Source organism: Oxyura jamaicensis, chromosome 10, assembly GCF_011077185.1.
Source record: "Oxyura jamaicensis isolate SHBP4307 breed ruddy duck chromosome 10, BPBGC_Ojam_1.0, whole genome shotgun sequence".
NCBI classification, from domain to species: Eukaryota; Metazoa; Chordata; class Aves; order Anseriformes; family Anatidae; genus Oxyura; species Oxyura jamaicensis.
This window is the reverse complement of record NC_048902.1, coordinates 2,877,174-2,903,340: the sequence shown is the minus strand read 5'-3', so window position 1 is coordinate 2,903,340 and position 26,167 is coordinate 2,877,174. Positions and strand designations below refer to the sequence as shown.

The 26,167-nt window shown below is 34.5% G+C and overlaps 1 protein-coding gene and 1 long non-coding RNA gene across 6 annotated transcripts in view; one reads left to right on the top strand and one right to left on the bottom strand.

Annotated features, from left to right (window-relative positions):
- The window catches only part of UNC13C (unc-13 homolog C), a 142,234-nt gene that overhangs the window by 8,253 nt on the left and 107,814 nt on the right, over positions 1-26,167 (bottom strand). For 3 of the 5 annotated variants that reach the window (XM_035335677.1, XM_035335680.1, XM_035335681.1), the window contains 10 exons: positions 25,162-25,258; positions 24,592-24,735; positions 23,536-23,613; positions 22,551-22,628; positions 15,066-15,154; positions 12,695-12,844; positions 10,967-11,090; positions 8,917-8,973; positions 7,840-7,920; positions 4,643-4,790 (listed from right to left, as the gene is read on the bottom strand). In XM_035335677.1, the coding sequence (XP_035191568.1) occupies positions 4,643-4,790; positions 7,840-7,920; positions 8,917-8,973; positions 10,967-11,090; positions 12,695-12,844; positions 15,066-15,154; positions 22,551-22,628; positions 23,536-23,613; positions 24,592-24,735; positions 25,162-25,258 (1,046 nt within the window). Of the gene's footprint in view, positions 1-4,642; positions 4,791-7,839; positions 7,921-8,916; positions 8,974-10,966; positions 11,091-12,694; positions 12,845-15,065; positions 15,155-22,119; positions 22,150-22,550; positions 22,629-23,535; positions 23,614-24,591; positions 24,736-25,161; positions 25,259-26,167 lie in introns of all 5 variants that reach the window. The other 2 variants (XM_035335676.1, XM_035335678.1) reach the window with 1 other exon arrangement.
- Positions 314-26,167, top strand: LOC118172046. Its single transcript, XR_004753533.1, has 3 exons — positions 314-477; positions 24,622-24,756; positions 25,186-26,167. It is a non-coding gene; the product is annotated as an uncharacterized LOC118172046 (long non-coding RNA).

Here is a 26,167-nt window from a genome sequence, read left to right as displayed (position 1 = left end):
TTGGAAAGGAAAATCAATCAGATTAAGATTATAACAGTTAGCTTCATTTGTCCTGACTTTACGATAATTTGCTCTTAAAGCATACATCTGTACAGTCTCCTGATGTATTTGAAAAGAAGATGTTTAGCTTTCAAGTACTTAGGGATCTCAGTTTTTTGTTGGTGCTTTCAATACAAAGAGTTGGTTCAAAAATAACCCTTGTTATTAAATGGTGCAAATATTGGTATGTTGGGCTATTGCTACTGAACTTAACCCTGCATATATATGAATATAGGTAGTACCTTAACATAAAAATTTTACATAGATCTTATACTTTCTATGAGAAAAAGGTAACTCTTCCTTCTCGCACTGATCCAACAATTTTTTACCCATCAGTTTATTAGAGACGTGGCAGCTCCATCATGGAAAATGGAAAAAAAAAGAACAAACACCAAAAAAACCAACAACAACAAAAAAACACCTTTGCTGTGATTAAAGGTAAGCATGATTCTTTTTACTCCTAGTTTAGTGATATTTCATGGTGAATATTGAGTGGACACAACAAATGATCAGTGCATAAATTAATGGCTGGTGGCATATGGCACATTGAAAATGATTTATTAGCACTTTGAGAAATTAAAACATTAAAATATTACGTAAAAACATTAATGGATATTTAAGATGGTGACTTCTTTCAAATAATTATGTTCAAAGGGCATTTGTGATTTCCTAATATAAATATTTTGGGTTAGAGATATTATTTTCTTTGCAACAAATGTTGCCACAGAATGAGTTGTCATAGCAATATGTTATAGATATGCATATACAAGCATGGTGCATGTATACGTGCCTTATATTGTGTAGCCTTTCCTACAGTGGGTACATACATAACTGCTTTCTGCTAGTATGTTTATGAAGAAAAAAAGGTGCTCCCTTTTGTCTGATATGCTTGCTGTTCAAGTTTTAGCTTTAGGTTAAGTTTAAACTCTTTAAAATGAAGAGACAAAAACCTGTAAAGAGAAAGGGGGCTGACTGTTTGTTTACCTGCTGGCTTTTTTGTTGTATTACAGCTATACTCATTGTATGTATGGAAAAAGCTTGTACAGCCCTGCAGATCCTTATTTATTTTTGCTATTATTTGCCTAAATCACAATGGAGAGTTAGCCTTCCTTGCCCTTTTCTCAGTTGGTTTGATGTATCAATGCCTCTAAAGGAAGTTCTGTATGTTCTGCAGTGTAACTGAATATAGTGACAAATGGAAGCTGCAGCAATTTGGCTTAGCTAGAGTTGCATTATTCCTTATTCTGAAAGCCAAAAGCGCAACACAACAACCCACATGCTAGCCCTCTGTTCCATGTTTTCTCCTAATACAGTGAGGATTTCATGTGGGATGTTCTGCAATGACAACTTCTAAGTAATAAACACTTCTTATTACAAGTAGAATCAATAGTGTAAAAATATATGAACTAATAAGGAAAAAGTACAGTAACCTATATTAGTAACACATTTGGAGAGTTAGTTTAACTGCACTAATGGATACTGCACTATAGTTAAGATTGGGAATAATTTATTTCCTGACTGAGAGATTAGCTGAACTGTATAGAGATTTGGGTGGTTGTTTTTTCAGCCATCTTCCACGGCATCTTGGTGCTGTGAAGATGTCTGCAGGTTACAATTCAAGTTACTTTTTCTATGTAGTTGATAGATGACCAGTAAGTCCATTTGTCCATAAGGGTCTTGTTTCTGTTGAAACAGAGCTTTAAGTGGACTGGGAAAAGCTGCTGAATGACTTGGGAATGGTGCTCCTAATGGTTGGTTCAGCAAGGACTAGAAAAATAGTTGGCTTTTGTATAGTGACATGACAGTAGAGTTCTTGTAATCAATTGTTCTCTGGCTGTCAAAGACTGGGTGGCAGATAGTAAAACGCTACAGCAAGAAATGCTTCAGGAAAGGATCACAGATTGTACTGCACATGTTACTGGATAATCTAATTAAAACACAGCTCTTGCATCTTGCTTATCTTGCCATGTGTTCAAAATATATAAAAGGTAGACTGATGGTATACAAAAGAATAGAGGGTAAAATATTTCCTTGACCTCGGACACGAACACAAGTTATTACAGGAAAATGCAGTGTCCACAAGGTAATTAAGAATATATTCACTTTTGCATTGTCATCATGGAACTTGTGTGTGAAAATTTTGATGAACCAGTTGTGCTTTTTATCCCTAGTATTTTAAGGTCACCTACAACTTAGGATTCTTTTCAGAATAATATGAAGAAATATATTTCAGAAAAATAATTAATGTTTAGATTAAACAACTTTAGGTCAACGCAACTTTTAAATAGTCACTTCAGACCAAAAGAACTTACCAACAGTGTATAGAAACAAGTTATGCTGCCAGCAAAAATCCTGAAAGACGAGCTTTGAAAATTGTTATGCATTTCTTATTGTGATATGTACAGGTGGCTCATGATTTATTTATTTATTTTTCAGAATTAGAGACATGGAGGTTAAATTACAGTAAAAAGAAGCTTCTTAAGTTAAAAAGTAGTAATGAATAAAAAGGGAAGATGATTTTCAGAGTAATGAAACTTTTATCTACAGTCATACATAGTTATTATTCAATATACTATTTTCTTTAAAATGTTTCATTTCCCACTGCTTCCAGTTTAATTACCTCCAACTGTCTATTGATTATGGATTGGTTATATGCACAAATATGAGGGCAGATATAAATCTAATTATACTTCATTGAAAGTTTCTGATTTGCACAAAGGCTCATTCTAACTACAAGCTAATGAAATAGCTAGAGTTGTGAGACTGGAGGTTATAATGGATGAGGTTTTTTTGTTCTTTTAAATGAAACATTAAAGGATGATGAAAAGCTTTGAGTCACTTTTCCTTAACTTTCATTCCCAGTGGCTACACTTTTGATAATATTGGTGTGCAAATATAGGCATGCTAATGTGTGCACAGAAATGAAAGGAGACCTCAGGCTGAAATCATGATGAAAAATCAGAAAATTCAAGTTTGCATTTAGAGATAATAAAGGAGTTCTGCTTATGGCTAAAACCTGGATAATTTTCTCTCCTGAAGTTACAATGAAAGTGTGCACAAGAAAAAGCAAAACGTACTAGTAATTGATAGTTTTCAGCCTAAATCCATATTGTTAATCATTTCTGAGAGGGGGAAGAAAAGAATCTATTTTTTATATATTAGAGTTTTACAGTAATTTTCTCACTTCTAATATATGAATTATTAACAAAGATACTCAGTCTAATATGGAAGTTGCCCAGGAACTTATTCCTTATATTTAATCTTAGGGGCAAGCTGCAAAACAAGTGTTCCATGCTTTTTATAATGTTGAGTAATGTACTGTAACTTCAGAGGTAAAAGCAATTGATTTCCTGCCTAACTGTCCAATTAAAACTTTCCTGATTCTCATGAGTGGGAGCAGGGTAATTATTTTTGATCCAAAAAATATATTTTTTCTCAAAGATACTTAATGGCAGATAGGCCATTTTTTAAAAAAAACATTGCATTCAAAAGAAATCTACTATAGTATTGTATTATGCAAAAAATGGCAGTTTCTAGAATGAAGAAACTCTTCAGCTTAGAATGTAATGCTCATTAGCTATATGAAAACAGTTTCTGCATTTGCTATAGAAGTATGAAAACACTGACCCATATCAATACGAAAAATGGTAAGAAATAACTTCTTTTTGAAAAAAGAATAACTGTGAACATTTACCCTCTTGCAGAAACCAAGCCCTCTTCTGAAATACAAAACTAATGAATTGCATATATAGGATATATGAAGAGGACTTTACATTTCAATTTTTGGGTGCACTGCACCAAACTTCTAGAACAGGAAAAAATGGCTCTAGTGTTGGTTATCAAATTCTAAATACACCTCATATGGCATTCTTGCATGTTGTTTGCTTTTGGGAAAGTTCCAAAATTTTGAGATTTGATAAGCAGGCATAGAAAATGATGTGACATATTCAATAGGATGATTTTAAGTCTGAATTCTGAAATGCACAAATTAAAAAAAATAAATAGGGAGCATAATTGCTGTTATTTTAGCCTACTGAAACCTCCTAATACTTTTGAAGCCACAGATGGCCTACTAGATGGAGAAGCAAAAGTTCTGTAACAAAATCAGTGTACTACGTTAAGAACATATTACTCACAATTTCTTGTTCTTAACCCCAAAAGGAAACCTTAAGGGATATGTCATGATTTTTGCAGTTATCTGTGGTTACTAATTAATAGCCACCCTCTCAGAAAGTGTCTAAAGCTTCCAATTTTTTTTTTTTTTCTTTTTTCTATTTCTGCAATTAAAAAATGCTCTCTGGTATATGACCGATGCAACTCTGTTAGTATGTGGAGTACTTCTGTAAATATTCCTGATACTAAGTAGTCATATAGAGCTATGGGACCTATTGCCCATGTGAAGTGATGGTCTGTTAAATGTACTGACCTCAGATAAGCTCCACTGATTGACAACAGTGATTGATATGGGATAACATCACACGGGCAGATTTCTGACAGTAAACTCTAAAATACCACAGTGTTTAGGGACTGATTGGCAACCATCCATTTAAAACACTTTTAAAACACTTAAAATATAATTTGATACATGTTATAGCTTACTTACTTTGAGATGTTTGAGTGTCTATAAATTTCTTTATCAAGGCATCAGTAGTTTGTGTGTAAAGACTAAGAGCGTATCTCAGGGACTGTAGGGCTGGGCTCTTTTCCAGGAAGTTCTTTTTCAGCCCACTTCCTCCAGCATGGAAGTATTGCTAAAAAGATAATCAAATGTGGACACTGAGAAAAGCAAAATATCTAACAGAGGCCCCAGTTACAGACAGATAATTTTAAATAAAGTTATTACACAAACTTTTTTTTTTTTTTTTTTTTTTTTAAATAACCTTGACAGTGTGGTTAGATTTGTGATTGTAGCTGTTGAGATAACAGTCATTAGCTCTCCTACAGAGCATCTTTCCAAAGGTGAAAATGTAAGATTTATGAGGATAAAAATTATATTAAACTTTAATTTTGATCTTCATGATCTCAAGTATTTTTATCTAAAAATGTATGTAAATACAAATACACACACATGTATATTATATATATGCAAGGTTCTTTTAGGTCGTGGGGATTGCTCTGTCTTAAAAAACTCTCTAAAACCAAGGCCAAGGCATGGTTTATAGTACAAGTAAAGAAAATATTCTTTCTGAAGGAAGGTTGCTGTTAGAATTTTAAAAGAGAGGATTCGAGAACAATAAATTTTGGATTATCATTGCCTTGTAACTGTCTGTACCTGAAATTGTTTCTGCTTTGGGAAATGATTATAAATTCTATGGTAATTTTCATGGTAGTTAACTTGTTTGATCTCACTTTTGAACACATTTCTGTGTTGAGGGTGACTGTATATTACAGGGAGAAATGTACCTATAGGAAGAAAACAAAGGATTTTATGTAATCAGGCAGAAGCTGTCCAAGTTTGTCAGTGCTGAACAGGACTGGAGCCTGATTCCTAGTTCTCAGTGATGATGCATGGGAATCTTATGGTTTTCTTTTAAATAATAATAATAAAAAATGTGATGTAAGGGCTATACAACATTTGTTCTGTTGATAAACAACACATGTTCTACTGAAAAGTTTTATATAGTTTTAATCACATGTTTTAATCATAGTTTTTAATCACATGTTTTAATCATAGTTTTAATCACAAACTGACACAAGAAGTGTCAGTTTAAGAGGTTCTGAGTAAATCGCCTTTGTTTTTTCATCATTGCATACTTATGTGAAATTTGTACCTTTCCAAGTGCATTATTTCATATTGTACATTCCAAAGACATCTCAATTTTCTGAATGGTTAAAAAGTGTACTCATGCTTTCATGGAGGATTTTAATCAATTTATAAGCCGGTGTTAAAATCTGTTAATGATATTTCCTGTTATTGTGGCAATTACTGAGATATATTTTAGTTGTCTGCCAATAAAATCTTATCTACTGCAGCAGCTGGAAAGGACTAAAAGCTCCACGAAAGCTGACAAACATTTAAAAAAAAATAAGGAAGCCTAACTCTAATCTTGCGTCTTATTTTTTTTGCGGTTGCCTGTAAATGTTAAGTTTTGCATGTAAACAAAAATAACGTGACTGTATCATTATTGTATCTCAGTTTGAGATAACTGAGGCCAGAACATCATTTTCCCTTAAAGTAAAATCTATTTGCTAAGGTTTTTATAACATACAAAGAAGGATAATATGGATAAGATGAAAGCTCATTCCTTCATTTTACGCTCTCCCAAGCATTAATACAAAAATCATAATCAAATTATTTTTAAGTTGCTCATTTAATTAATTTTTGGTACTAAAAATTTGACTAATGAAAGCAAAACCAGAAAAGAATGTGAGCACAGAGATGTTCCTCCCTTCTAATCCCTTCTGTACAATAAGATATTTTCAACAGACACCATATGTCATTTTTACCATTCTTGTATTATTATTTAGGCAGACTTTATTGACTTTCAAGCTATACTTACTTACTTAGCATTACCCAGAATGTGTATGTTTTGATCATTAAACTTACTAACTGGATTCCTAAAGCAACACGGTAGTCTTTTTTTTCTTGAGTTAATTCTCAAAGTTTGTCTTTTGTTCTCTTTGTAATAGTGTAAGACCAATTTCTGCATGATTATGGCTATTTGTTTACTATTTTGGAAAAAAAAAATATTTTGCCATATCACGTAACATAGTACACGGAGCATGTTACAATGCCAAGACACTGACTGGCAATTTGAAAATGCCTTCTTGAGAGTGCATTGTTTCACTCAGTTTATGAACATAGCTCACAGACGAATACTGAATAGTGAATTTTCCTTGTTTCTAATCTTTCTCCTCTAAATCTAAGCTTTAGTTTAGTAAAATGATTAATATATATAACTCCTGATTACTCTTAAGAGTTTAAGTGCTGGAAATTCAATCAAGGTTAGAAACCTTTGATCGAAAACAATTAGATTCACATGTTAAGCTAAAGAGTCTACAGGGTTTAGTTTGGGAGGACACAATTGTCCTTCACCATTTTGTTCTGTTTCTGGTTCCACAATAGCAGTAATTCCCAAATGTTATGGGTAAGAAGTTAAACCAAATACAAAAGATGGCAACTGGGAGCCCTGTTTGATAATTCTTTCTTGTTTTTTGAGACACTATTTTGTTGCACTAGACCTCATCATGAATGTTGTCGTCTTTGCACCTTCAGTTTAATACTGAAGTAGCTGCCTCCTTCCCTTAGTTATGTGACAATCAGTCCAATTATTTAGGAAAAACAGTAAACCAGATGGTGAAATCTAAACTATGAAAAGTTGACAAATTTAACTGAACGTTGAAGTTAAAATAATGCACAGCAATTCATGGTAGAAAAGGCCTTGTTTTCCGGTGTGCTATAAACAACATCATATACATTTGCAGGAGAGTGCAGATAGGAACAACTGCAGTTTTCAGGCTCTGCTCCTTCCTTGTGGGAGAGAGAGAGGCTAAATAAGGATTTGGTCTGACTACTTCAGCTGCACTAACTCTAAACTGTAAAGGAACACAAGAATCAGATTTTGGCCACCCATTACTTTAATGCTGTACATGTTCTGTCTGCGAGTGGTTAAAGAATTTTTCTAGTTTACGCTATTATTATTGCTTTCAAGTCACTACAAAGCTAGGATTGAATGTTTCTTGTCATATTCAAGGGATCTTTATGATTCTAAGGGACCACTCTATATAAGAATCTACTGTTTTATGTAATTATGTACTTGGTCATTCCAACACAGAACAGAAAAAAATGTAAAGCTGTACCTTAATAGTAGCTAGTGCTACTTCCATTATTGCACACTGCCTCAGGCTCAGACTTCTGGCATCCTCTCGAATCACGTGGTCCTGCAAGGTGAGTTAAGAAGGCAGTTGATTTTGAAAGAGAGTCAGTGGTTAGGCCGCTATTCTTGGAAAAGTTTGCTTCCCAAACTCCTGTGTTTAATAGGGATTAATTTAATCTCAGTATTCTGACATATCATAACCTAAAGCAATTGTGTTGTTTCTTGAAAACAGGTTGTGGGGAAAAAGAACCAACATTTAATACTCTGCATCTGCATCACTATTTCTTTCTTTTACAGACAAATTTTATGTTCAAATAATTATATTGGATGATACTGAAATAATTTGTTTTATTAATGAACCTTAAAGTTTAACTGATGTTTGCTAATGCAGCATGTTTTTAAAAAAAGTTTCACATTTTAACATAAGTTAAATAGTCATAAAGTGACTATTTACCTGTCAACTTTGTCTACTATAAGCATCCTGTTACTTAAGCAACATTTTAATGCTGCTAGGAAGCTGAGTATTTATAGAAGCACAAGTTTCTGCTATTTCTGCTCATTTCTGAAATGATATTGTCAAAACTGATTGCCAAACAACTGACATTAGTATGAAATGTCTAAGCTCTCCGTGAAGTCATATTATGGGCTTCAGTAATGCAGTGCTGATAAGTACAGTGCAGAGGTTTCAGTAACTATTTTCAGTAATACACAGAACAAATTTACCAGTACTCCCATCCCAGCATTTTTTCAGAACTGGCACACAAATATCTCATAATTTATTTTTTATGATATTTAATGCTTATAGGACTAGTTGTGCAACATAGGAATGATAACTTCTTGACCCAGCTATTGATCACTTTATCATATAAGCATACTGTCTTTATTGTTGTTGTTTGGATGAGACCTGTGAATAGCTACTGCCACATTCAAGCTTATTATAGTAAATAAGAACAAGAGTGAGTCATAAAGTCCAGACTCACAGTCACTGATATTTCATCTGTTTTTCTGTTAGAGCAAGCCATTCACAGATTCATTAGACTACATCATTAGACTACATTACCTTGAGTTTTGACAGTTGTCCAAGATCTTTGGCTGCACTGAATATCATCTGAGGCCCCTGCAATCAAATTGAAAATTGAGGAAACAGACTCAATACAGTGTAGTTACTTTCTGTGTCAACATGATCTTAGTTCCTGCTAAGACATTAGCCAAAATCACTGTTTTGCAAAGTTAAGTGAAAAGTTAAATTACACAAGATACATATTTTAATTCACTTGACAGGGTGAAGTAGCTGAATGCCTGAAGCATGATTCCTTCCAGTTTCCTATATGTGATATTGCTTATTCTGATGGTAGTGGTTTCTTGTGCTTCTAATTTTATATCTAATATTTTTAAGCTAAGGCTTGGATTGTTGTTGTACAATAAGTCAAAGAGATACTTGTCCATAATCAAGGCTCCAGGATGCTATGCTAATGTGAAGAATCACAGTGGGAAGTGAACAGCCCTGAAGAACCTGCAAAAGCTTAACTCATTGTCTATGGTGATATCATCAGTTGTGTTAACACACAGGATAATGGTCTAATGTTAAGTCAAAGCTATTTTTTTAAAAAGATACTGAAGCGTTATGAATTTAAACCCATATTTTATGATCACCAAATCCTCCATAATCTTTCTTGACAACCAGTTAAAAAGAACAGAGAAAAAAAAATCCTTTACCTCTGAACCATACTGTTTTATGATTCAAAGCATAACAACTGATCCTGCATAAAGCAAATAAATGTTCCGAACTCCTGATGGGAAATGCAGCTGCAATATGTAAGCACTATTTATGCATTTGCAGATAAAATTTGCCCCAAAATGTTGAAAAAGCAAATGAAAAACCTTACACATATAAAATTGACACAGCTACTAAAAGAGAGCCTGCTTCTAGTTATGCATAGTAAACAACAGCAATATAATAAATATGAATAAATTCAGTGAATGGAGTCCTTACTATGGTGATGGGATTAACTCTGCTCTAGAATTACTAAAAGCTCCTATTATTTCATTACTACCTTAGCACCATTTCAACGTGTTCTATTTCCCCTTTTCCCTCCAGCAGCTTCCTTTCATACATCTTTAATATGTTATATACCTTTAACATATGGATCCTTACAAATATGTTTTTAACAGCTTTATTGCTAACATAGGATGTATACAGTGAAGTTGCCCAAAGGCACTCTATGGCAACATAATGATTAGCTTGTCATCCAGCTGGTGAATTCATTCTATGCAGGACTGGAAATGAGAAGAATTAACATTTACATTATCCCAGATCAGAAAAGAAGAAAGGGTATGGGGGAGAGGGGGCGGTATTCCAGGTCATTTTCTTCCATCCTTCCGTCCTTAGACAGAAACAGATTTTTCTCCTGATTCCCTGATTTTTCGCTGATTCCCTCAGCACTGTCCCCACTCTAGGGTTGTGTCAAGCCATTCCCCACAGCGGTCTTGGGTGTAGCAGCACTACTTTCCTTGTTAACATATAGTTTCTTTCCCTCTTGTCTATAAACACAGTCCTCCCCAAAAAGAACCTCCTATTAAGTCTGCTAATAAAAAAAAAATACTAAAAAAAGTGTAGCGCTAAAAATTGGCTTCAGTTTCCTGCTCTTAAGTGCAGGCAGGGCTGGAGAATGGGATGGAAGGTTCCTCGCTTTATGGGAGCTGTGACAATGTCAGTGATTGAATTCCTAGGAGGGGCCAGGAATGCTCCTGTTACTGTGCATTACTAAATCTCAAGAAATCACACTTAGAAGTCCTTATACAAAAGCATGCTGCAGAGTAAGTGATTCTGCTTCTCTTATCCTACACTCATTAAAAAAAAACAGCCATCAAAACTGCTCCAGGGTGGAGCAGGCAGTATCACAAAGTAGGCTCTTCCTCACTAGCTACTGAAAAGCAGCCTAAATACTTTCAAACATTGGAGCACAATACACTTCAATGCATTATTCTGATTGAGCTACAGAAAAGGTTAGTAGTTAGAAAAGGTCAGACCCCCTAATGAGACACCTGCTTAAGCACGATATTTATTAGAATCCTTTATAATATGTGTGACCTGCAGCTGTTACACTTACGGTTTGGTCCGTCAGTGGTGGAAGCACAATTTGTTTTTCTATTTTGTTCAAGACTAACTTCCAAAGCTCTTTTAAAACCCGTTTCAGAACTGTCTTCTCACAGATTTTTGCGGAGAGGCTTAAACTGGAATAAAACCAAACACAAGTAGGTCTCCAAAAGAAAAGCATTAGGACTTCAGAGGTACTCTTTCAGTATATATTCAGATTAATGGACCTAGTGGTTTAGCTTTCTCTACCAATACTAAATTCTCAATAGATTAGTTATTATACATATTTATTTTTTAGCAGATTAGGAAAAACATGTAAAACTCCACTATTGCTTTTATTGCTTAATATATTACTAACATGTATTTATTGAAAATGCAAAATATTAATAAATATAATAAAAGGTTAATATATGTTTATAACTCCTCTATTATCTATAGTTAAGCTGTGTAAGAAAGGTGATAGTCCCTAACAGTGTCTTTTTTTTTTTTTTAATTTCACATCTTTATTTTCTGTACATGGTTAGGCGTCTGCTAAAATTTCATTTAACATTCCAACGGTAAGGAACATTTTCTATTCAGAAAGTAATTTAAAACCATATTTTTTGTTTCCATTATGTCATTATTGTATTAAATCTCAAAGAGGGTACGAAGGTGGCTTAAATAATGGTAATTTGGAATTGAACCTGACAGGTAAAGTCAGCATGTGCATTTTTAAAATATGACCTTAGGATTGCACGTGTAAGTGTATAAGTATTTTTGGCTTTTCTTAAAAAAGTTGAGCTAGGACTAAACATCTTAATGATAATTACAATTGAAAACCACACATAATCCTCTAGTAAATTAGCACACAGGATTAGGTAGATAGCTAGCAATAAAAGGCTGACAGATACAGCAGCCAAAATTTTTTTGCCAGTTTAGGAAGCTGGGTGCTGCACTCAACAGTTTTACACAGTCAGCTCTTATCATAAGTACTTTAAATAAGTGCTTGCCCATTGCCAGCTGGCACTGAAATTATTGTAACTGCCAAAGCCCTCAAAAAATGAAGCCTAGAAAAATTAAACTGCAAAAGACAAAGCAAAATCCCTTACGGTTCCCTCCCCCGCCCCTTATGTTCCTGGTTTCCTTTAGACTTTGGCTATGCATATATGTAGTCGGGAGCTATGTTTCTAGCTATGTTTCTAAGACAGCGGTTTTAGAAACATCAGCCCCATGTTTAGAAACACTAAGCAAGCATACAGAGGTATGACCTGGAGAGTGAAATGTCAATTATAAATGTATCCTTTAAATCAATTTTTGACTTGGGTCAGCCCAGAGACCTCCAATCACTGACTTCTGCATAGTCTTAGCTGATCATAGATGCACGTCAGTTTTTCAAAAGCATAAAAACAAACTTTTGTTGTGTTTTTGACGTCATGGAAGTGCATGTAAATAAGCAGGGGGGGGTCTCTGGGTGCCAGCCTAGCCCAAATGCCAAACAATTTCAGCATACGGAATTACTGTATTTTGTTCAGTACAATTTTCTTTATACAACGGCTCCTGCTGCACAGGCCTTACACTACTACCTCCTCATACCTCAAAACATGACAAAAAAGACAACAGAAAGGCAAACGTGCAAAGCCTAAGACTACAACAAATATTAAAAATACTGAAAAGTATTTCTAGTCTCGGTAAGACCAAGTACACATCCTTGACTTAGCATCAAATTCCTAATGTGTCACACTCATTAATCTGCCATACTTACGTTTTATCCAGGAAATCCATGAGCGGCCGAAGCACAATCTCTGCATCAATGGCTGCACTGTTCTTATTGGCCGCTGTGTTCCCATTTCCTCTCATCTGACTGAGTTCAGAGCTCATTTGTCTTACACAATCTTCAATAATAAATTGGAAACTGTAGGATAGAGGGAAAAACAAGAATGAACGAAGTATGGGGTAGAAGACAGTATACATCATTTTGCATGAAATTTGTCAACAAGAACTGAATCTTTGCAGTGTTGGAAAGTTCGCAAATGCAAGATGCTGCAGTGCTACAGCCTGAAAATATCCTCTCCTATACATTATAACCCATAAAATTAATACATTTACTGTTTTGATTTTTTCTTCTTTTTCTTGTTTCAGTTCTGTCGTTATGCTTTTCATACATTTGTGGTAATGCCAGTAATTTTCTGCAAGCAATAGATGTACAAAATTTGTAAATCCACAATTTAGGATATGACTGACTACAAGCTAGCAACAGCTCAAGATTTTATTTTTGCTGTGAAGGCACAACTGGAAGAGGGGACCAGAGATTATTTTTTTCTTTGTGGTTAATAAAAGCAATAAGCTTTGGTGTTCTCCTTGAGGACAAATAGAAAACTTCTACTGATTTTGCCCCATTAGGTTCAACTCGTCTTTTTCCTGGGTTTCACACAGAGTTAATGCTATTAGAAGCTTTGCCTGTTTCTTTGCAACTAGTTGGAAGGGCATACACATTCGAACTGTTTAAAATAATCTTTCACCAAAAAAAAAAAAACAAAACCCACCAACAAACAACCACATTTAAAGGTTGTTACAGATACTTCCTCCTTGAAGGAATCTTTTTCACCTCAAGGGGTGTGTGAACAAGCTCTTGCTCCTCAAGTTGCATCTTGTCAGCTTATGTCCAAATTGTTCAGTTTCCTATTTGATCTGGTAGACAAATGTGTGTGACAGTCTTCTGATATTGATGCAATACAATCTTCAGTAAGTACATTTAAATGATACAGAATGGCAGTTACTCAGCATCAACAGTTTAGAGTCAGAATAAGGCTTCTGTATACATAGTAACTTGGTTTGTGAATTGATTTACATTGAATGAAATTGTTTTTGTATTAGTTTATGAACAGAAATGCAAAACACAGGCCATAAATCTCCCAGGCCTTCTAATGTGAAAAGATAAATAGCAAAGATTAGCGCAATGAAAGTGAAAGGGTATTCACTATAAGAGAAAAAAACAAACAAACAAAAAAAACACACATTTTAATTATGCATTAAGTTCCAGCTACATTGCTCTTCAAAAAAATAAAATGCAAATCTCCACGTGAAAACACTGGAAAATCAGAAGCTTTTCAGTTGACATGGACTTACTTACACACTTTAGAGCCTTGGGTAAAATGACCATAAAGCTGTTATTGAAGCTGCTCATATAAACACAGTCCCTCCAATAAAAGCAAAAACAATTAGCTGTCTTTCTAACATTGTTAACCTCACAAACTCTGGCAGTTATCTGATCCACAAGTAGTCTGTTTTAGTTATCCGAAGCATATTCTAGATTGAAATAATACTGAGTATTCTCTTCCAGAAATCTAGTTGTCTCATTTAAAAAAGAAACCCTGGGATAACATTCATGTCCTGTCAACAGAGAAACCAGGGTCTGGTAGCAAAGAGAAAAGTAAGAAACAAAGCACAAGCGGAAAAAGTGATCACAGTCCACCCAGATGGTTCACTGCTGGATTAAATAAACCACTACAGCCTTTGCTTAACGAGTACCACTACAGCACTAATCCCCCTTTCTTAGATTCCTTTCTAATTTGAAGCAAAAATAGCTTGCAGCTTCTCATAGCACAGATTTGCCGTTGGCCCAGTGAGTCTTATTCAAGACTGTAGAGTGCACTCTGATTAATGAAAAATTTTGAGAGTAAGGCTCAATTCAAAATTCTTGCAGATCCATAGGTGGACCCAAGAAGATCAATGATAGTGACATTTCAAGCAGGCTTAACTCAGGCATCCTTGGTTGAAGCATGACACTCAGAAATAAGTTGTCAGTCACGGGGAGTAACATATACGTGTGGTCAGAGAGAGATTTAACATAGCATCAGGCAAGAAAAAAACAGCTATTTTTTGTTTTCCAGAAAGCATAACAAAAGTCAGCAGCCTCATTTCTGTGACACATTAGTGTCTACAGAAAATTTTCAGTTTTCTTTGAAGCGAAGTTACTGCTCTGTTTCAATGTTTAAACACCAATGCACACCATAATATCAGGGCAGAAGCAAACTGTGCTGTGGACATCCAAACAACCACCGAGACTTAAGCAGTAAGTTAGGTTTACGAGCAGGACTATATCGCTAAGATTTGCAATAAAATAAGTTGGTTACCTTGTGGCATATGTTACACTGAGTTCATCCAGTACATTACCAAGTTTCACTTGGAGTTCTTTTAGAACAACACTAGCTTCAGGATCCAACTGCAAAGAGATAAGTAATGTTATATTTTTCTTATATGCTTTTTTTTTTTTTTTGGTTAAATTAACAAATTTGGAATTATATGCAATGATACACTGCACTATGGGAAATCAAATATGGAAACACCTGTTACAACAAAGGATTGCTTCGTAAGCCTAAAATTCCAATTACCAATCAAAGGAAAATGTTTGACTGTAATGATGAGGAATTATGTTGTTGGAAATCAAAAATGTGCCATGGAACAATGGCTTTCTGACAGTGAAAATTTTGTTAGCAGACACAAGAATAGAATGAATTACTATTGTCAGGCCAATGGTATTCACAAAGCATACCAAAAGGATGCATGAGGAGTTAGTGCTTATGTTAATAATACTGTCTATGGATTAATTTTTTTTTTTTTTTTTTTTTTTTGGGTGCATTTTACCACTGCCTATATTTATTTATTTATTTTGTGTTTTTCTTGGAAGATGTTTCCATTTTCCCATTAATGTATCATGAAAGTAGAACAGCACACTCTGGAAAAGATGGTTTGAAGGCTATCCATGCTGCTTCTACTGATAAAGTATGAGAGAAGTGAATCTACTGAATTTCAGTATTTCTACTTCTAAAAGCCATTAAGACATCCATTATTGAAGCATAGTGCAAAACATTCAGACGTACAGGGAGAATGGCTCCTGTATCTTTCATACAGGTTTTCTAAACATAGGAAAAGAGGAAATGCAGGGGAGAAAAGTAATTTTACATTTACATGGGGATCCATGCACGGATATTTTATCAAAAAGGTACTCTTTTGGTATTGGCTAGCAGCTTGCTTTATTTGCTACGCATGCTTTTTCAATTAAAAAAAAAAAAAAAGGACTTTTTCTTTCTCCTTAAGCTGTAACATTCAGGAAAAACAGTTACAGCCCTCTGTAGGATATGACTGATGATCATCAGGACCAACAGCACACTATAAATTAATAGCTGATGTTCCAGGTTTTTCAGCTACCTGCACTGTACTGTTAGGGAGTGATTTGCAGTGATAATCCTCAAATTCTAGGCTCAGTTCAGCAATAATGTCAGATAAAGGTTTTCAGACAATTTCAAAGGAAATTTTGCATTTGGAATATACAATCAGGTCATGTTCATATCTTTTGACTGTATGAGTGGGGTTTAGTGCTTATTCTTCATCTGATGCTTCAGAGAGTGTTTCAGAGTACTGTGGTGCAGTAGGTCAGCTCTTTTAATCATACTTCAGGGAAAGGAATAAGCTGTGTCACAGCACATTGGATGGCTTATATAAGACTAGACAGGAATTCTAATGCAAAATAAAGAAAAATCCAAATAAACCCTGAAACACCCCCAAAGATCTACTGTATTATAGTCTTACGCCATCCTTTCTCTCCCTAAAGACTGTGTGTGGTTTAAAACCATAGAAAATCTGACGTGTTTGTCAAAAATATGAAATAGGTGAAAAGGGTAATCGCCATATGTCCTTTAGAATATAGTGATGTGTAGCACTTTTCCAATCTGAGAAGCTGCTATTTTAACACTGTGAATACTTTGTTTTTATTTATTTTGCATTGTGAGAGGTTCTGTTGCTTCTCCACTTCATGTCTTAGTAATTACCCTGGCAGATAAACTCTGACAGTTCAAACACTTAAAGTGATTGCTTTCCTTCATATGAAAAGCAGAGACTGAAAAACTAATCTTTCTGAAACGTCTGTATTAGTTAGCGAAGCCAGAGTTGACTAATGAAGGCAGCAATTTTTCCAGAAGATGCGTTTAACTAGGGAATTATAACACCTCCTTTAGTAGGATGCATACAAAACATAAACTTAAGAACTCCACTAGAATATTAACACATTTAACAAAAAAAAAAAAAGGAACTCAAATGCATTCACATTGAACATGGTACACTTTAAAGAAAACACAGAATACTGCAGAACACAGAAGACTCTAAATTTCTTACCACATTATGCACAAGCTAGAGAATCATCTTTTTACTAGGTCAATGTAGTTATTTTCTATCAGAGGTTGTTGTGAAAACCCCAAAATACATTTGCTAAATTCACCTGAAATTGGACTTAGTTTGGTCAATAATAGAAGGATCAATTACTAATATCATATTGTGAACAAAACACACATTATAGAAAGGTGCATGCAAGCGCTTAAAGTTTTAGAGGGCTTTGTGCTCACAGATGACACAAACAAGTTTGTGTGCACAGCTGCAGGCAGCTGGCAGGACATCCAGCCTTGTGAATACACATGTTCATGCTTACTAATGCAGTGTCACAGGGAACGGTGGAATATAAAGAGGTATGCAGGCTGACCATCCAGGTGACAAATACCTGGTGGTGTTGTGATGACTAAGAATACGTTAACAATATTTCTGAGTACCACTGTTTTTTTTTATTATTATTATTATTATTTTTTTATTTAAACACAGGTCAACTTGAGTTCTTCACCAAAACTAAAATGTGCACTTTTCATTTAGTTTACCATGTCGCCTCTGTGTGTCAGTGAGTTCCCAGGGCAAATCAGAGGGTCCTCAGGCATCAGTCCTTGTCTGACACCATCCAAATATACCTCAGCTATGAGCCACTTTTTGTCTGATATGAAATGACTATGGACTACTAGGTTCTGTACTGTGAAAGTCCTTGGGGATTATACTATTGGTAAAGATGGCTTTAGAATGGCCTTGGTGCAGTGGAGATAAGATGTAGTAGCTTTTGGTACCACTGCACATCACAAACTAATTTTTATGGCTTTTCTTCTGCATGTCTTATCTTTGATGCATAAATTAATCCACTGATTTGTTAATTAAAAAATAGGTTTGGCTGTGATGCCTTAAAAAAAAATAAATTTTGAAGAATAAAAAAGGAATTTCAGTGGAAGCAGAAACTGTTACTGTTTTCCTCTTAAATATTCTATGAAGTTGCAATTTACTACACGTCTGCATTCTGCAAAAATGACAGTGCTGACAGCATAAAATCACAAAAAGCTCATAAAGGATTTTTTTTTAGTTTCTTTGTGATTTTGAAAGATGTAATATTTCAGCAATGGTGTGAACAACTCCTGCTAAGGCACTTTTTACCAGGTTTGCTTATTCTCAAGAAAATATGGTGTGGGAATGCACTATAGGACTGTGCAAATGGTTTAGCTTAATGAAGTGAGACTTAACGGGTTGACATAACAACACTTAATACCCGAGACAATAACACATAGCTTTCAAAGCCGCTATGTAAATGCAATAAATCTCCCAGTGAGGCAGATCAGTAATGTAGAGGTGAGTTCATTTATCCAGTGACCAAGAAAAGTCCTGAGCATTGTTGACTAATATTGCTTCCTAACAAGAGAGTAATGATTAAAACAACCAGATATCTGTTTCACAAGCTCATCTGCTGTTGGAAAACTGCAAATCTGATAATGCAGAGTTATTATGGGAAGGGAAATGTGTAAGATCTCAGGTAAATGGAATTTTTATTAGTAGCAGTTTAAGAAAATAGATACAAACATGCTCAGCTGCAGAACTCTCAGCTACCCAGACAGACGATGAATTTTAGGGCTAACCTAGTTCTAATGTTACGCTACTTTGCAATTATCTAGAAGGAAAGGTAGGCAAAAGAGAATGCTAATCAGCATTGAAGATTATGTCATATGAGGATATAGATAAAGCATCTGCAGTAATGGGGACTTTTTCTCTTCAAGTCTCCCCTGCTCATATAGAAGAATGAAAATGAAGAATAAAAAACAAAAACCCCAAATCCAACATGCTGAACATTTTTTTCTGGAAAAGAAAAAAGAAAACCCTACATGAACGGATTACATCATTAAAGTGCCATAACTAATGTAAGAATTACTTGAGAGGAAAGACTGTTTATCTCAGCTTTTTGTGTTGCATTTACAGTTCATGACATATGTGGGCTAGTCTTCAAATATCGTGGTAGGCTGCTAGTTGTCAAAATCTGGATTTTGTTTTTAAAGACATTTTGAGTAGGTGAACTGCTACTAACCTGTTAATCTGTAGACCATACTTTTCTGTCTTTCTTATATAAATAAAATTTATAAATTTCTTTATAAACTTTTTAAATAAAAATATAGATGTTTATATATTTATAAATATATAATTATATTTCTTTATAAAGATTTGTCTTCACAAATACTTAAATAGTTAATTATTATTATTATTATTATTATTTTACCAACAACAGAACACACAACTTAGTCTGCTGGCACACTTCATATGATCTGTTAATTATGGATTATTTGATACGTATTTAGTAGTTCAACTTTTACTTAATGCTAAATAACAGCAAATAATAGTTTTGTTGAACAGGTGAAAATATTTTTTAAAATGTTTGTACATAATTGCTTCTAAATGCTGCGTAAAACTGTGATTTTTTTTGTGCTAAAAAACCTTGGAAATGAGTTAAAGTTCAGATGAATTTGGCTGCTCTTTATATAACGTGTTAAATGGAGCTATTCTATGCTGTAATTTAATGCACAGACATAATCTTGTTAATGGCAAATTTATTTCCATAGGAAACTACAGAGATGAAAATTACTTTTGCATGAGTTAATTGGAACCTCTCTAATCTTAATTCCATTTATCTGTATTTATCTGGAATTTCACAGCATAGTTTTCTTCTACTTTCCTAATGGGAATACATGGTTACCTCTGTTCAGGAAAAATAATAATAATAATAATAAAGTAAAATATTTACATCTAGGAAAGAGACAGCTATTTGTCAGACCTGTCACTTCAGTGACAGATCCCCCCAGCTGACTGCCTAGGTACGGTGAATACAATTTGGACACTTTAGAAGTATTCTGCCTAAATATTTTATGGGTCTGGGCATTTGTCATCGTATCAAAGTCTTCAGGCCCACATATAGATTTCTGTAGGAATTCCTGAGCATTGCATGTGAAGTTGGAACTAAAGTTACTGGAGTGGAAATATGATTTACCTATAGTTGATATGATACTGTTGCACATTCTACTTTGCTTTCAATTATTATTTTTATTTTTAATAAAAACAACTAATCGATATAGCTCATGTTTGCTGAATTCTGCCACCTGGGGAAAAGCAAAACAAATATTAGCTCTTTTTTCTTTCCCTTTTTATCAGATCCCAGTGTGTCAAACACAAAAGAATGATTTAGTGAAGATGTAAGCACTCTTTTTTTTGGACTAAACAAACTGGAGGACAAACCAAAATTCTACATTATGAAAGTCTGCTTGCCACTATTTTGTCATTGACTTGACCAAAAAGAACAGTGGGTTGTATCCCACTTCACTACCTTTATTATGACAAACTGCTCTCATTCATATAATTCTGTAAGAACTCCTCCCCGTTAGGCAGACAAGAAGAGTTAATGAAGAAACTCATTTTGTTCAGACTATTTTATTTTAATGGCAGGAGAACAGAGAGCCTAGATTTTTCTCTGTTTATACAGCTCCCTGTCCTGCAATATGTAGTAGGCCTAATCTGAATATAGGGACTGCCATTTGATTGTGGTATTTTGATTGCATAATTTGAAAGACATACTGCTCATAATGTGGCACTGAGGACATTAACAACATTTAATTTTTCTTAGAATTAGTTTTGCATTAACTGAGATATAATTTATTCTGTTAAAATTATCTGGCATTTTTTGCCCTCCACAAGCAAAAAATGTAACTATTTTCTCTTGTAAGGAAGCTGCTTAGAGGCTTTATTTCTGGCTTTAAGTACGAGTTTAACAAGGCAAATTGGCCATTAGCGTTTATGGTCTTGGATTGTCTAGGGGATTATCTATTCCAATTGGAGGATAAATACTTTAGGGACACTTGGGTATGAATGAAAAAAAATAGAACCTGAGTGTACTTCTCTGCAAGAAATTGCCCTAATGAGAAATGAACAAAACCTTGAATGTAGGCTGCAGGGGCCTAGTGTTCTGTGGTTCACTATGCTGCCAGCAGCAACATCCCAGCCACTTTCCCCATTCAGTTCAAAGCCCAGTGCTGAACAGGTTTTGGAATGAAATTCCACCCTGAGATGTATATAAGAGATTAGTGAGGAGACTGAAAGTGCTGTAAATATATTTTTTGTGAAAATTAAAATAAAACAGGCAGTTAAAAACACTGATAATTTTTATTGTTAGAAGTAGTCCAAAACATTTATGACTGTTATCTGCAAGCACATGTACCCAGCTACAGAAGGTGAATTCCAAAAATAGACTGAGATCTTGAGCATTTAAAAATGTTTTCTGATACATTAGTCAAATAAGCATGATTTTTTTTTAAATAAATACATAGGGCAATTTTGAAGTATTCACGTAGAAGACTAGCAGTTGGACAGGCAAGCATTTGCTACCTTGTTTTTTTGTGCTATTCAATTAAAAGAAAATAAACAAACAAAAAACAACAGCCAGGCTTTCAAAATCAATGCTATTTCATCACCAAAATGGAAATAATTCAAAAAAGTATATATTAGTGTTTATTCTGATTAGCCAAATGAATTTTTACAAGTGTAGAACTGTAATTCTCATTCATACACATGGTCATCCAACATGCAAGTTAAAGACTGGAATCAGCAAGTACTGAAACACATATTTATGCCCCTTTCCTGTTGACTGGACTTCAGGCACTTTTAAAGTCTTTATACATATAAAAAGGAGATAAAGCCAAGCATTTTCTGGACTGTTGAGTAGCAGCTCTTGCTGAAATAGTGCCTAATCTTGGATAGAAGTAAGCCCTCAGATATTGAAAAGTGCACTTAAAAATATTTTCATAGCTTTTTAGAAATTCTGAAAGACTTCACACTATCTGCCTAGTAAAACATTTCAATTTAGAGTGTCAACTGAAAGCCCAAGCATAGCTCTTTTTTTATTTTAGTTCATAGGGAATTACACAAATGCATCAATGGGGATTAGTAGGAAATGTGACTGTTCTTAGCCTTAGAAAATATATTCAGGAATAATAAAAGATGCTTACTATCACAAACCTCATAAGAGAATCTCTCTCCTTCTTTCTTCTGCTCAGTGGATTGCAAGTCAAAGGCATTAGACAAAGACATGACACATTACAGACAGAGCACAAGGCACATATTTTGCAAAATTTTCAGATACAGGCAAAACATACCAATACATAAAAAAAACAAAGTATGGTCCAATACAAATGTTAAAGTAAAGCTGACAGAACAGACTACAACACAAAACACTCGGTGCTGATAGAACTTTACAGATCATTAGCATATTTCTGTGAAGTAATGCTAGGTCTTTCTGGCATTGCCAGGGCATTAAATAGTTCTGCATATACTGTTTTTGAAATTCTGATTTTCTTTGCAAGCAGAAGTGAAGGCTGTTACTGGGTTGAAAACATGGTGCTAATGATCTCTAAGGAACTTCGGTGATCCAGGAAAAAAATACAACTCACCTCCTTGCCTCCCATGGACTCAAACATTTTCTCAAGTTGGACTCGTAACTGTTGAATGTTGTTCATCAAGATACAGGACTACAAAGAAAACATAAAATGTGAGAAATAGGCATATTTCTTTTATGCATGAATATGTGCATTCATAGTCTCTAGGCTGAAGGCAAGTTCTTCAGCAGCCCTACATTCATGCAGTTAAGTTCTTAGAGATAAATCTGTGTTTCCCGAGCTCTGCTGCCTTTCCTTCCTTATTTCACACTCCTCTTTGCCCAGCCAGCGAACCCACACAGCCAGTGTCTGTCCATTATGCCCTTAAGACAATGTCGCCCCGTGGGAGACCGAATACCTTCTCCCAACCAATTGGGCAGTTTTCAGATCTCAGCGTTTCACATTCTGAACCTTACATGCCATGTAATTACTAGTCATAATTAATATAATTACATCTTGTGGATTAATCACATACATTATTATCTACTTAAGAACATATACAATAACAACCAAAGTACTTTGAGAGTGAAAATAGATTGGGGAGAGATTGGTTCCTAGACCCAGCGGAAAACTGCGACAGCTCTGTAACTCAGAAAATGGCTGAGGCGTAACTATATGAATAAAACAACAGATAATTCCTTTAATAATAGAATATTATTCCAGAAGTGTACTATTTTTATTTATTTTTTGGTCAAAATGTTTGTGAATAGGCATGATTTTCTTTTCACTGCTGCATGGATAAAGCACAGAGAGTGATAGTAGCAGAAAAGTCTGCACACACCCCCTTCATAAGAAATAATGATCTTATAAACTCTTCCATGAATATCACTGATAAAAGAAGCAAGCCAGTGCAAAATGAAAACTTAAATGGATTTTTTTTTTTTTTTCCCTTGGAAAACTGGAAAAAAAAAGATGAGAAGGTATATTCACCACTTTTACTTTTGGAGTATGCCATTGTATAAAGAATCTAGGCAGAAACAGAACACAGATTTTTACTCACCACGTTTTCTTTATCACAATATGAGCTGAAGAAATTTGAAATAATTGCAGCATACTGAAGCAGCACTTTGTTGATAGTCTAGGAGAGGAGAAGAGAGTTTTAAATGATATCATCATGCAAAAAAAAAAAAAAAAAGGTTTGTAGAAGTTACAGATTTTACAGGTGCTTACATATTTTGTGTATTTTATTTAATTTCAGATTTAATTTAAACAATCCTGTGAACACATTTTCAAATCCTTGCATGGCAGATGGTGTTTTGTTCTTAATGGAATGTAATCTTCAATACCAGAGGGACTATTGTTGTCATACTGATTCTGAGAAGCACTGAGGGCTCTAGTCCTCAGTGTAGCAGTGTGCTACATACGTAATGGAAAAGTAGCAAATTCTAAAAATCCTCTAGGGTGACAATGCATAGATTAAAAATATAATGGAAAAATAAGATCAAGGGAGCACTTTTCAAAGCTTAGCAATATGAGCTTAGTTTGCAATAACCATGTAAATAAGAACTTTGCAAATGGAAAAATGTTGCAATGGAAACACAGGATGCAAGCTATTTTAAAGATATCACAGCTATATTGGAAATATGAAGCTTGTGAGGAAGTGTTACAATCCAAATGAAAAGCTGGCCTAACTAAGCTGAGTTTATCAAGCAGCAGGTGAATAAGAACTACCACCTCAGGGCTTCAATCAACAATGCTTTATTGCCATACCTTGAATTTTACCTTCCCTTGCACTGACTAATTAGATAGTAACATTTCTCTGAGCTGCTCCATTATTTGGGTAGTAATCAGTGCTTAGCAAGTATAATAATTAATTATATAAGCAATATATACATATGAAATCTCAGGATATAAATTCATAAACTGGTAAACGATTTTGTGAAAGTAGGCAAAAATAGTGTTTTAAGAACAAACCAGACAGTATGTCTTTCTAGGGATCACAGGAAGCACTAGAAGGGATTGCTTCTGAATAACACTGGAATTAGCTTTTAAGTACAATGTCAACACAATGGCACTCTCTCTGAAACTTATGTGAGATGCACTGATTTTAACCTACCTTTGCAAATCTTCTCATTAAATGAGATAGTGCCTCTGGATTAGGACACTCCAGTTTCCTGATAATCTCAAAGCTTTGGTTGAGCTGCGTGAAGACGTCAACCACAGAACAAGAAAAAAGGGCATGATCTGATGTTTGCTGAAACTAGAGAAAGAAGACATTCAAGTGAGTTAATACTTGTTTGAACTGTATATCTGTTTTTGAAATTCCTCCTAGAATCAAAATAAGTAACAAATAAATAAAATCTTACTGGTAATACTGAGAATTGTGACTTTCCACCTTTATGTTACTTTCAGTGCCCTTAGAAATAAAAGCAAAATTCTCTTTCATGACAGCATCACATAAGTGTATAGTAAAGCTATAGACTGAAGTCTACGAGGAATTTAGGCAGATGGAATTAGAGCAGGAGTTTGTTCATAGGATTATCTTTTAAGTATTGTTACTGACTGTTAATTTTAGGAGGCCTAATAAGCATACTGCAGGATCAAGTGTACTTCTGGGTTTGCAGTACTAAATAACTGTGTTGCCTTAGTACATTCTTTTTCTTTGCTTTAAAAAATAAGGACTCACCCCATCTTTTTTGTCTCTTTCTAGTGCTCCATGAAGAAACTCCATTGAGACATCCTCATTTTCATCCAGCCACTGAATGACAAATGGTTCAAACCACCTGAATATTAAAAACAATCTTGTAAAGTAAGTATATTCCATAAAGATCCTGAGAAAAGAGGTGCCACCCCACCCAGCAGTTTGGTGCTTTGTGCCTCCATATTTGTTCTAGTTGTCAAAAAGTCTTTCATCCTAGAAAAAAAATTGTCACCAAAGGCACTGTGGCTACCAAAATGTCTTTCAGGCTTCATCTCCACGCTATTCTAAATGGTCTACCCCAATGATGTAGAATTTGCACTTGCCATTGGAGAAATGCACCCATGTTTTGCAGGGGATCATATTCATATTTATTTTAGAATGTCTCTTTTTTCAGTATTGTTTCTTTTTAAACTTTTTTTATTATTATTTGCATATGAAATAACTTGGAGAAAATAATAAAATGCCAGCTGTTCAATTCTTATTCAATTTACTTAGATTATTTTGAAGGAATGACAGCTGCCCAAACATTTTGGCAAACCAAAAAACTTACTGAAGATTAAAGACTGTAAATAAATATTACTCATACAGAAGTGTACGACTGAATATATTCAGAAGGAAAGGTGAAAACAGCAGATTAATATTAATCCATTGCAGTGATAATAATTTCACTAGCGTAGCCCATTAGCTTTGTATCTTGATCCAGATTTGTGTATGAAATGAATTCAGGGGCCAAGAACGAATATTGCTGCTGTTCCCACATTTCATTCCATACTCAGGAAGTAAGTAATTCATTTCCTTACTCAGGAAACTTTACGATTAACAGTTTTGAAAATTAAATTTATAGAATGAAGAATTAAAGAGGATGAAGTGAAAAAAGTATATTTAAAATTATTAGTGCTACACCTCTGGATATCTTGCACAAACTTGAGCATAACTTTTTGAAGAAAATAAAATGCACCAAGCCCAAACTCTGGGATACATCCCAACAAAC